Below are 13255 nucleotides of genomic sequence, written 5' to 3' on the forward strand. Positions count from 1 at the left end.
TGAAACCCATTTAAATATAAGACTACAAACACAGCCTGCAATAAATGACTACTATTGTCTGGCATGTTTTTGGAGAGCTTTCAAGCACAGAAAAGTGGTTCAACTAGATAATCATTGACATTTCTTCCAACACTGAATCTCTCTCATTCAAGGAAATATCATTCTTTGTTTAAGTTTTCTTGTACGTGTTGTCCTCCTGGAACAAGATTTGGTCTTTCTTATTTTTTTTATTACTAAAAGTACATGTTGAGTAAACTTCTAAAAATATAAATTAATAAAACATTTTGTAACTGAACAACTACTGGCAGAATTTCACAGGTCTGCAAACTCACTTGTATCTACATAGTTCGAGAATGCCTTCCAAAGCAAATGACCATTAGATTATTACCAAGAAAGCTGTATGTGGTCCTCGGTTTCTTGGTTTGGATGCTTCCCAAGACATTAATATAGGGAGAATAGAAGAGGTTGCTGGTTGGAGTGACAGTGGTGAGACCACTGAGTTGTTTTGGATGTGTTAGGTTTTAGTTGTTTGTCAGTTGTCTAAGGGTATATGTGTAGAAGGGAATTAAGTTCCTATAGCTATGGAGCACATTGTATGAGATGCTATTTTAGCCTTTGGAGAATACAAGATCACACAGTTTTAGTGTTAAAGTAAGAACATTAGAGAACTGAGCATAGAATACCAGCATTTAGGGGATGGTAGTGAGAGAGACTGGTGTGTGAAGGAACAGTCAGAAAGGCTGCAAGAAAACAAGGACAGAGCAATGCCATGAAAATCAACAAAGGAGTTAAGTTTTAGGAAGAGAAGAGTATTTAACGGTGTAAAATGGTGCACGAAGTCAAGAAAGACACCTGGGCATTTATTGTTTTTGTGGGGATGATGGGGGTGGCAATCGTGATAATCATTATCATTACTTATAAGAGAAGTATCTGAGGATAGAAGACAGAATTCTGTTAGACATTGAGACCTGAAGTGTAATTCTAGTACAGTTACATTCTAACCTTGTCACATAACCTTTGTTAACCACAATTTTCTCATTTATAAAATTAGATCATATTACCTGTACTCCCTACTTTAGAAAGTTGCATGAGAATCACGTGAGATAAAATATGTGAACATTTTGAAAACTCTAAAGTGTTATCTGTGTACTTAAGAGTATGCTAAAAACCCACCATAATTTAATATGAGAAATATATTATTTAGTATACTAAATTGTTTTAAAAATAGTTTGTTATAATTTAATATAATAATAAAAACAGAATGGGAAAGTAGTATTCTGTTTTCTACAATTTTCTGCATTATCAGGAAAATGGTACAGATTCTCTGGCACTTTTCTAGTCAATCCCCCAGTTGTAAGTATATTTACATTTTTACTGCTTATCCATAGTCTAACTATAGACGGTTATTATCAGACTTCTAGTTCTGTTAAGTATGGCTTCTTCAATAGAAGTAACATAAAGGAAAGTAGATTGGGAATAGAGGAACATATTTGGCTTATCCTAAGTAGTAGATTCCTTTCAAGTTGCTATTATGTCCAGTTTACTTTCTACCAAGTTGTAGAACTAAATTTTACTAAATGCATTTTGAGTGAATGTTATACAATGAGTGAAATATATCAGTAATTCTTCTCCCTTCGAATTATAGAGAATACATGTGTTCTATACAATCAATACTAAACAAAGGAAAATAGGCATCATTTCAAATTTGGAAGAACTTTTTATTTTATTTTATTCTTTTTCATTTATTTGTTTATTTTCTGTGTGCAGCATAATATATTTCAAATTCTGTGTAGATTACATCATGTTCACCACCCAAAAACTAATTATAGTCCATCCCCTCACACTTCTTAGATGTTAGGCTACAAATATTGCCAAATGTCACTTGGTTTGGTATATTTTAAAAATATATGTCTCTCAAGGAAGCTCTCTATTTGTGTCCTTGAGCACTTAGAGTACATGAGAAGGGTGGAAGTTGCAATAAGGAATGTTTTCAGACAATGTGTCGGCCTGGGGACATAGTTCTGCCAGCAAAAAAAAAAGGGTGACACATAGAGAACATAAAGAATAGACCCATCAGTTGTATATTGCCTTCTCACTGTTCAGATCATATATATAAGAGACGAGATAACAGACATGAGAGATAGCAGTAGTTCATAATTACTTTGGATTTACTGGACTGAAACCTTTGCATACACCATCTCATTTCACCTTCCAGGTAGCCTTAGGAGCTGTTTACAAGTATTTACTAGGCCATTTACAAATGTAGAAATAAGGATGTGGAGACATTATGTAAGTCCCTCAAGGTGACTGACTTGCTGGTAAGTGGAGGAGCAGGCATTAGAGTCAAGATCTTTCCAAATCCAGGCCATAATGTCCTGTCCTACACCACTTACTATATTGAAATCAAGGATAAATCAGATTTCAGTTTTTTAAACACTTATAAATTCAATCCATAAATAATCAGACCTTTGGAAGAGTAGTTCTTTCTGTATTACTTACTACAGACTCTGCAGTACAGAGAAAACTGATGTCTGTCCTCCATTCATTAAACAAGCAATACATTCAGCTTGCTATATGCCAGTCCACTGGGTGAGTATGGTCTGTACTCCCATTTTTCAGGTGAGAAAACTGAGATTTAGAGAGTACTGCCTGGGATCCAGTGGAAGATGTGGAAAAGGGTTAGGGTTAAGGTTAAGGTTTGTCATTCAATCCAGACTATGCTCTTAGTCAGTCTGCTATGTCAGCTTTCATGTAGATTGGGGCAGAAAATCCAGAGTACACGTTGTTTTAAAAAGGAAGTATGAAATTATTATGTATTTAAGAGCTAAATTATGAAACAAATATGACTTTTTTATGCATTCAAGGGCATAGAGTTTAGAGACATGAATATCAAGCGTGAACTGGAGTAGTTAGAAAAAATTTGGTGAATGAGTTGGATTCTGGAAGTGGGGATAGAATTTGTCTAGAAGCAAGGAGAATGGGACTTCTCTCAAGTTCATTCAAATGACCAACTTGAGTCATGCCACAGAGACAAGGATTGGTTTTTCCAAACAGTGTATTATGATCAACTGAACTATAAGTATTATACTTTAATATTTTATAGAAATGAGTAGGAGAAACCCAATTTATTTAGCCCTTTAAAAGTCAGGAAAAGAAATTTAAGCTTTTAATGTTAGGAAAGTATGACTTTAAAGAGTAGAAAAGTAGAGCTTTGGATGGGGGATGAACGTGATGAAAGCGTTTGTATCACAGGAATATAGTATGCTGGAGCCATTAGAAAAGCAGAGCACGGAATCCTGGAGTCCTAGAATCCGGGTGTTAGGTAGGAACGTCAGAGGTTAGAGTGATGACATTGAGAATCAAGTGGGGCTGAACTCTAAAGAGAAATTCTAGAAGAACAAAGGCTGAATTGCTCACTGACAGGACATGAAGGGTAAATGGGGAGTATATATTTTAGAAATATCATCCCAGATTTATATTTCTCCCCCTTCTCCCCCTACTCTCCCCACCTGCTCCTCTGCCTCTCTCTGTCCCTGTCCCTGTCTCTCCTTCCCAGGACCCTCCTACCTCCTCCACAAATCAATTTTTTATTGGGATTTGGGATCACTAGTTAGGAATTACTGTTTTTGTATAAAAACTTGAGGTTTTCAAATGGTTTGGAAAAACTTTTTTGAGGGGCCGTCAGTTTCATTGTCCTGGTAACATGTCTGTTCTGTTCAAATTAATTTGGCCGTTCTGTTTCATTTCATAGATGCGATTTTTAAGGGCTTTTCTAATTAATAACAAAATTATAGCACAATATAACTAAGAATACCGGTTTCTTACCTACAGCATTAACTGTAAAGACCCCTCACTAAACTCTAACTGAGCCTTCCTTGTCGTAGCAACCACCAAGAAGGGGAGAGGGGTTTATGATTCTCTACAGATAACAATATGCTGGAATTTGATTAGAATGAAAGACAAAAAAGGTAATAAATGAAATTGTACTTATTAAGGTATCTCCCAGAGTTTTTCTCTGAAGGAATTAAGTGCTTTGGGGAGTACATTAAATCTTCAGATCTGTTACACTTGCAAAAATATTAGATGGTTTTCCCAAGTCACTTACTTAATGGCTTCTTTTAGTACATTAATTATGTGCTATCTAGCTGGTTTCTCTTTGAATTAAAAGCAAATATACATGGTGTGTCCTTTTTCTTTCCTTTCTCTTTTTTAAATTCTTATTACATAGAAGTATTCCATGCTTAGTAACTTATATTACACCACGACTGGGGCTTATATTATGGACCATGTATATGTGCAATCATTCTTTTTGATTGAATCAAAGGGATCCAATGTATATTGAATGACTGTAGCAAAGGGCATGGCCAAAAAGACTGCTTATGTGGAATTAGAAACACTAGTACTCTGAAGTCTAGGAGCTAGAAAATTTCACATCTAGAAAGATCACTGTGCTTTGAAAGACTACAAAGATAGTGAGATTCCAAGGAAGAGAGAAACCCAAAGCATAGCATGGAGACAGGAGTTCTGGCTAGAATCTCAAGAATTATAAAACAGAGGGCCCACTGCCAAAATTTGAATAGCAGAAATTTAAACTCCAGCTCAAAAGGGACATGCAGGGCATGAAACTTGTATTCTGACAAACTAGAGTTGAACTCAAACCTGGACAGGGTCTGGACAGCAGATATGATGGACACAGCTGGCATAAACTTTGTACTGAACCAGATTCTTCTGGAGCAAGATATCTTAAAAAGCTTTTTGCCCAGAATGAGGTGAAGTGAGTGAACGTATAAGAGTGAAGTACCCCAAAGTTGTGGAACCAAGTAATACTGGAAAAGTTTGGGAAAGTGAATTATTGGAAGCCATTTAATTCATACCCTGGATTTTGTTATACCCTGAGTCATGCATGATGTCCCTCAAAGTATGTAGCTTCATTTTGGCCCTTAAGTGATGGGTATTTTTTTCTACTTATTTTAACATTTTGAGAGCAGACAGACTTTTAGTTGTGAAAGCTTTTAGAAATTCTCTTGAGTCCTTAATATTTATCATAGAACTTCATATTTCAGAGTTCTTTTTGTCCTTCCCTCTTCCTCAACATATATTCCCCTCAAAGCCTTCCTCTCGAGTCCCTTAGTAATGTGTGTGCTCCAAGATTTAGCTAATAACTCAGTTACATACGATGATTATTAAAATAAATTTTAACAAATATGCACCCAAAGATAGAAACAATGATTTTTTCCATGGGATTGTTTTTTCTTTGACCTACAAATGATTTACTTAGACATTGGGCATATGATTATTTCTTACTGGTAAAATTTGAAATGTTTATTAATTAGAACAAAAGTCTAAATGAAAAAGGTAGAATCAGAAGGTGTGAATGGAATTTGGCTTAAACAATATATAATAATCTATATCTCACAAATTGACTGCAAATTAGTGCTTTTAGAAATGTTTTACCTATTTCTAAGCTGACAATATTATAAATGCCTTTCTCTACTTTCCTGTTCTAAATCAGCTGAACCCACCAAATGTTTTCTAAATCACTTGCTATACTTCTCCTATCAGGATGTACAAGCATTGTTAGCCCTTGTTTAACTCTTGATCTCCCACACTGTACTAGAAGCGCAGAAACCATGTCTATCCAGTTTATCATATATTACTAGAACCTAGTGCATACTAGACCCTCAGTACTTTATGAAAAAATGAATGAATTGATGCGATATAAATTTCACTGAATTCTATTTTGTATAATGTTTCTTTTTTCTTGATCTTCCAATTGTATTAAAATGTCTTCCCTCAAGTCTTTTAATTGGAAAAGTGCTATTTTTAATTAAAATAGAAGCTAGTTAGCTATAAGTATCATTTAAAATATTTTTATATGGAATTGTGTTAAGAGATTGTACCAGAAGACAAATTTTAGTAAAACATTTTTCAGAAATTATTTTAAAGTCACAAACTTCCTAAAAAGAACTTATTTTAGTATGATACTGTGATTAAAAGAATGTTATCTGTGCTCAGTATGTAACATCCTGAAAACTCTTGAGGTTTGTTAATTACTTTTGCTTGTTAGTTTGTGGTTAGGATCAGTGACGTGATTAATCCTGAGGGGTTTTGCTTCCAAGTAGTTGTTCTCTGCTCTTATTTGAGTTATGAGGAACTATTTTTATTTTTTTAACTTTTGTTTTCTTATGCCAATTATAATTGTGAACATCAATTTATTATTTGCTGAATAAGTAAAGGTTTTCTCCAAACCAAGGGATTGTTAGATTTAACACTAAGAATTCTTTCTAAAATCATTCAAATTATTTTGTAAATTTCAGAAACTATACATGAGTATTTAAAATTGTATGACCCTAATACCATGAAATTGCTAAAGCTGCTAGTCCTAATATAGCGTCTCGCCCTACATCTTTTGTGCATATCTGATATGAGGGCCACAACAATCTGCAGGATAGGTGTTGTTACTCCTATTGGACAGGAAAAGCAGAAGTTGACACCATAATGACCGTGTCAGGGCTCTTTGGCTTCAGGTCTTTTTCTTTCCACTATTCTTTAGTTCTCAAGTAGTCAGTTGAATATTGTCTGGATTTCCAGGAGAAAGTTTTGGACTGGAGATAATATTGATAAATTTATACAAATACAAATTTGGTGTTCTTACCAAGAATTGTTTTTTAATAGAATTAGTTGAAATGATTTCTAAGTGTGGGACACTGACAGTATTGAAGATGAAATATGATTGTTAAATGCTCCACTTCAGCAATTTTACCTTTTTTTTTTTACCCTCACCTGTTTCATATGTACAGGAATTTCTCTAATGCCTTAAGAATTTCTAGATTCCTAAGTCAGAATTCCAGGAGAGATTTCTCTTTTTACCTGTGTAATTGAATTGTTTATACGAGTGCCACTCAAAAGAAATATAATGCAAGCTTATGTAATTTTAAATTGCCTAGTAGCCGTATTAAAAGTGTGTATGTAAAGAAACAGGTGAAATTAATTTTACTGAAATATTTTATTCAAACTCATGTATCCAAAATATTATCATTTCAACGTGTAATCAATATTATAAAAATGTGGTATTTTGACTTTTTTGGTACTAAGTCGTCAAGATCTGGTATATATTTTTTACTTACAGCACATCTCACTTGAGACTAACTATGGTTCAAGTGCTCATTAGGCAGTAACTAATGGGACAGCAGAGGCAGGCCTGTAAATTATAAATAGGTATAAATAGATGGAGTCACTGGATCTATGACTCGTTCAACACTCTCCTGATACATAGTGTTCCCAGAAATTAACCATAAGCTTCTTAATGATAGGAAACAAGTTTATTACTTTATATTATACAAACTGAGAACATAGAAGGGTTTTATATTTTATTCCAAATAAATGAAAATGCACCTAACTTACAAAAGTAATGTTGTACTTTACAGAGAGGAAGGCCCTGGAAAGTATCAAAGACGGAGTCTTGAAAATCAAAGAAGAACCATCTAAAATACTATCTGGAAATAAGTTTCAAGATCGGTATTTTGTTTTACGCGATGGATATCTCTTTCTTTACAAGGATCCGAAGGTATTTGTGTATTTGAATATGTGTATATTTTTGTGTGAGTGTTAACATTCTTATTTTATGCCTCTCTCAGCCCTCTTGGAAGTCAAAACCTGTAGTAAATAAAATGCATAGTAAGCTGATGATTTCTTTCAGCCTCTGGAATATGACATTAATGCACTCTGTGATACAGGAAAGACCTCCATAGATGGCCTTTCTGAGCACCTCACATGTTTTAGTGCAGAGAATGACTTAAATCCTAAAGAAAAGTCTAATATGTGTTACAGAAGCTAGCACATAAGTTGGCATCTCGGTCACTAAAGTTGGCCAAGAGAATGTGTCATGCCCTAAGGCAAATGTGGCTTGAGTTTAGCTAATGGAAATTAATAAAATGTGAAATAAAAAGGCAAAACCGAAAAGTTAAAATAAATCTGACTTATATACTTTCTATACCTTTGACTGGGTTGACTCCTGTAACATCATATTTATTAATTGAATCTTATTGATGTATTTCTATAAGTTTGAATTCCCTAAAAGCTTTTGTTAAAGAATTGTGGAATGGACAGGGGAAGTAGAGATGAAAAAGAGAGGGTAGATAAGCAATGCAGCCATAAGAATACTGAACTTAGCATCAGAAAATCTCTAATCCGCTGAGTTGGTTGTATGAATAAGTACTTAACCTCTCAACCTCAATTTCTGAATCTATAATATGATGATGATAGTGAGTCCTGCATGCCAGATTGTTTTAATGCTGAAGTAAGAATATGTGCAAAAGTTCTTTTTAAACAGTGAGCCATTTTCTATATATGTATGTATATGGTAATAATAGCATGCTCATCAAGTGAGTCTGCTAAGATATGAGTAGGCAAGTTCCAGAGCGAAAAAATATACTCATAGTACATATATCTGAAAAAGGACTCACATCCAGATTGTAAATAACTCCTCCAAATCAGCAATAAAAAGACAACCCAATAAAAAGTGGGGCAAAGTATGAAGCAGACACTACAGACACTACATAAGGGAAGACCTAGGAATGGCATTAAGCCATTGGCATAAGCCATTGAACCAAAAGGTGCTCAACATCATTAGTCATCAGGGAAGTCCAAATTAAAACCCCAAGATACTATTATACACCTATTGATATGACTAAAATCATACAAGTGCCAACGCCTAATGTTGACAAGGATGTTGCTTAACTAAAACTCTCATAAATTGCTGGTGGAAGGGTAAAATCACACAAACACTGTGTAGAACTGTTAGTAGTTTTTTAAATAAAGCTATTCATACATCTTCATGTATGACCTGGCAGCTCTATATGTAGGTATCATGTCCACAAAAGCACTTGTTCAAGAATGTTCATAAGCAGATTTATTCATAAAAGCTGCAACCTGGAAACATTCCAAATGTCCATCAATAGGAGAATGACATATTCATACAATGGAATACTACTCAGCAGCAAAAATAAGTGAATGTTAATGCAAGCAACAACACGGTTGAATCTTCAAATCCTTGTTGAGCAAAAACTCAACACAAAACAGTACCACATGAGCCTGTTCATAAGCAATCTGAGAACAAGCAAAACTGTTTATGGTGATAAAAGTCAGAAAATGTTTGCCTGGGGTGTGGAGAAAGTTTGCTGTGGAATTTTGAGGAGATAGAGTCAATAGGGTACTTTCTAAGATGTTAAAAATGGATATTGTCTGTCCAGTGGTGGGTGGTGGTTACATGGGTGTATACAGTAACATCTCTACTTCCTTGAGATTCAAGCAATACCCATGCAATTATTTTAAATATAGAATGACTGCAGGACCTAGAGACACCTCTTTATATTGAATTATAAAATTCACTTGAGTAAACATGCCTTGCCTACTGTGTGTAGCAATTCATTATGTTCTGTTGTGGAGATGTACAAAGAAAGATCAGGCTGGTAACATCTGTTAACGTGTTAGGAAGAATGAATCTTGAAGCAGCCTTCCAAAGCTCTGCGGCCCCATTTTGTTGTGACCTCTGTGGATCTCTCCTCACGCTTTGACCTCTTTCCCTGCATGTTCCTCCAGCAGGGAAGCCTGCATGTGGGCATAAATAAATCTTAGTAGCATTCTTACTTTGTGGATACATCTCATATTCACTTTCTTCAAGGACAATGGAAGCCCAGGCAGGAGGCTAATAAGACAGCTCCGAATTCTGCAGTCCTCATCCCTCTATTCAGAGAGCTGTTTGTATATCCTACTTGAACTCCTACCTTGTTATTCCGTCTGATAGACCCAGCAGGGAGCCTGTCTGGGTACCAAGTGATTGTTATTGTTTATTATCATTCTTCTATTTTTTCAGTAGAGGAAGAGTGGAGTTTGCAGAAATAAAGGTACATAAGAATTTGGGGTTGTGTGAACTGAACACATCAGATTTTAAGGTTACACAAACTTTAGGTTTGTGTTCATCAAGAAAATGCTGGACTTCACGGCTGATTATTCTAGGCTTCTAGAACTGAATCTGAATTTTGTTTGATTTTCTTCAATGGGTCACCCACTTTGACCTTCATTAGACTGCCTTCCTTGATCCTTACCCTCCTATATACGTAATACGTTCATTATGGGCCACTTTTGTAGTTGGATGTCCGCTCAGGGTATTTGAAAACCAACCTGAGTTTTTTAGTCTCTTTAAGCAACCGACACTTCCATTGTGTAGCAACAGAACATTGCTAGAAAAAAACTAGTAATCATTAGTCACAGTAATAACAGTGCAGTCATAATAGCAGCAAGTAACATTCAAGTGTTTATGAAAAGCAGAGTTCTATACATTTCACTTGGATTATCTCATCTTTACAATAACCCTATATTATTGATACTATTATTATTCCCACTTTACAGTTGAAGAAATGGAGCCTACCAAGATATTACATAACTTGCCCAAGCTAACATAGCCAGTAAGTGACAGTGAGAACTCATTCCTAGGTGTCTGACTCCAAAAGCTCTATGCACGGACTTACGAAAGAAACAATAATTCTGCATTGTTTTCGCTGACAGAATTTTACTTAAAGAGGATAAGCCTTTTTCATTTAAACGGTACCAAATATTTTCAAATATGACAATCTATACAGTTCAGTTTTTATGATGTTTTCCCCCAAGCTCGTGTAAATTTAGAAATCTGCCACAAGGAAGTCTGTTCATGGAAAATTGACTTTTTCAGATCGATTGTTTTTGTAAGTGAGAGAAGGAATCTCATATCCCTTAACAGAATATGTTCTGTTTTAAGAATATGTATCTTTTGAAAGGATCATCCTGCTCAATCTAAGATAATTCACATAAACTGGTAGACACTGATAGTTTAGAGAGCTTGTCTGAAAGACAGTGCTTTTTTTTTTGACAATTGAAATATTTTCTTTTTTCCCCAGTTTTATTGAGGTATAATTGACAAATAAAAATTGTGTATGTTTACACTGCACAACATGATGTTTTGATATACGTATACATTGTGAAGTAATTACTATAATGAAGCTAATTAACATAGCCGTTACCTTACATAGTTATCTTTTTGTGTGTGTGTGGTGAGAACACTTAAAATCTATTAGTAAATTTCATGAATACCGTGTAGTATTCACCAGTCACCATGCTGTACATTAGATCTCCAGAACTTATTCATTCTGCATAAGTGAAACGGTACCCTTTGACCAACATCTCTCCATGTCCTCCACTCCCCTGCCCCTGGTGATCACCATTCTACTCTCTGCTTCTGTGGATTTGACCTTTAGATTCTACACATAAGTGAGATCGTAGAGTATTTGTCAGAAAGAGCGTGCTCTTTAAGGATGCTGAACACATTTTGTTTTATCACAGTGACCTCAGGATAGGAAATTATAGTCTAATTATGAAGTGTTTGAAAGTTGTATTTGTACATCTATCAGAATTAATGCAACTGATACTTTAGTTTGCACATTAAGGCCAGCAGATGAGAGACTTAAGGTTTTCCTTTGAACGCAAACTACTGTTATTTTTAGCACGTGATTTTGTTTTGCTGGTTATTTTTTCGTGTTGCTGGTCTGTCCCTTTTATTAGTGACAGTCATGTCATTGGCAATGTTAACTTTTCAGATGATTTTACAGTAAATAATCAATGGTAAAAATCTCCTAACTTATTTGAATAAAGATTTAGCTCTGGTTTTGACAGTTGCCGTTAATATATGTGTGCTTGTATATATTTAGAAAATGATTTACTGAGAAGGGAGTAGAAATTACAAATTGGAAAGTATATTTAAAGAGACTCTGTGTTAATTAGAGATAATTTATGAATGCTCATTAACAACAAATTAGGATAATACACAGGGGAAGATATATTTTGTTTTGAGAATTTTCCGTGCACGGAAAATGTTAATTAAAATGTTTTCAGACTTGATTTACATAAAAGGTGAAAAGTTTCAAAGAATATTACCATTACACTGTTAATGGTGTGAAAAAAAAGCAAATGAGTAAGGGGGGGTGGTTAAAAGTTGCATGCACTGATAAGCAAATGCCTTTTAGCCACAAGAATAATTTTTTAAGCACACTAATTTAATTGGCTTAGTTAAAAACTTTATTTTAAAATATAGTGCCTGAAGCAGTATATTACAGACTTTATAACTCTCCAGTATATTGAACTTTTTGAAGAAATTATCCAGAAAATACAGATAGCAAAAGAGAGAGTTGTAATAAGCCAAGAGTAAAGTTTTCTTGCCAAATGAGATTTCTTTTTATAGAACTTTCCATTAGGATCCTTATAGTTCCTCTTTATGCATATGCAGTTTAAAGATTGAAACTAAAAAGATTTCCTTCCACTATTGCTGATCTCCTCTCAAATTACATCATTTGTGTTCTTTTGGGACAGGATATGGTATAAAGTAACGAGCTTTCATGTCAGGAGTGGCTTGAGAATGAGTTGCATTACTTAGGACTCTCAGTCTATTCCCAAAAGTACCAAAATGTAGGCAGTGCAGGACTTAGCAATGGCCTGCATGAGTGGGGACTGCCTGGTTCAGGCACAGGGCTCCTCATTCTCGAACATGCAAGCCCCATTTCCCCAAACTGCTGGAATCGCTGCCTCTCACCCTACTCTGCTGCCTGGGTTGGGACTCAAGGGGACAGCAGGCTGACTACAAGGAGGGACTTTCACCTCACTTGAAATTGATTTGACTCTGACCCAGGAGGCCAGGATTGCCTCTATTGTGTACGTTTTTAAGTTCTCCTCTCCTTAACTCTTTCCTATCTGGGATACTCACTGCCCTACAAAGCTGCCTCACTGTTCCATATTAGAGAGTTCAAATTCCTTAACATTCAGTAAAGTAGCAAGCTAAAAAATCAGTACCCCAAAACCAGACCTCTGTTGGAGTAAGACGACAAAACATATAATCTACCAGAAAATGACCCTAATAAGAAGTTGAGGCTTGTTTGAAGAAAACTACAGAACTTTACTGATAGAAATAAAGGAAATTTGTGTAAAGTCTACTAATAGTGATTTATAGGTTTGATGTAATTCTTTTCAAAATTCCAAAGGGAATTATTATTTTTTTAATTTTATTTTTTTCCTTTTTCTCCCCAAAGACCCCCGGTACATAGTTGTATATTCTTCATTGTGGGTCCTTCTAGTTGTGGCATGTGGGACGCTGCCTCACCGTGGTTTGATGAGCAGTGCCATGTCCGCGCCCAGGATTCGAACCAACGAAACACTGGGCCGCCTGCAGCGG

At 35.2% G+C, this 13255-nt stretch overlaps 1 protein-coding gene across 5 annotated transcripts in view; it reads left to right on the forward strand.

Moving 5' to 3' along the window:
• ARAP2 (ArfGAP with RhoGAP domain, ankyrin repeat and PH domain 2) overlaps window positions 1-13255 on the forward strand; it is a 174509-nt gene that overhangs the window by 141308 nt on the left and 19946 nt on the right. For all 5 annotated transcript variants that reach the window (XM_046656447.1, XM_046656451.1, XM_046656450.1 and 2 more), the window contains one exon: window positions 7428-7567. In XM_046656447.1, coding sequence (XP_046512403.1) covers window positions 7428-7567 — 140 coding nt within the window. The remainder of the gene's footprint in view (window positions 1-7427; window positions 7568-13255) is intronic.

This window comes from Equus quagga, chromosome 3, assembly GCF_021613505.1.
Source record: "Equus quagga isolate Etosha38 chromosome 3, UCLA_HA_Equagga_1.0, whole genome shotgun sequence".
NCBI lineage: Eukaryota > Metazoa > Chordata > Mammalia > Perissodactyla > Equidae > Equus > Equus quagga.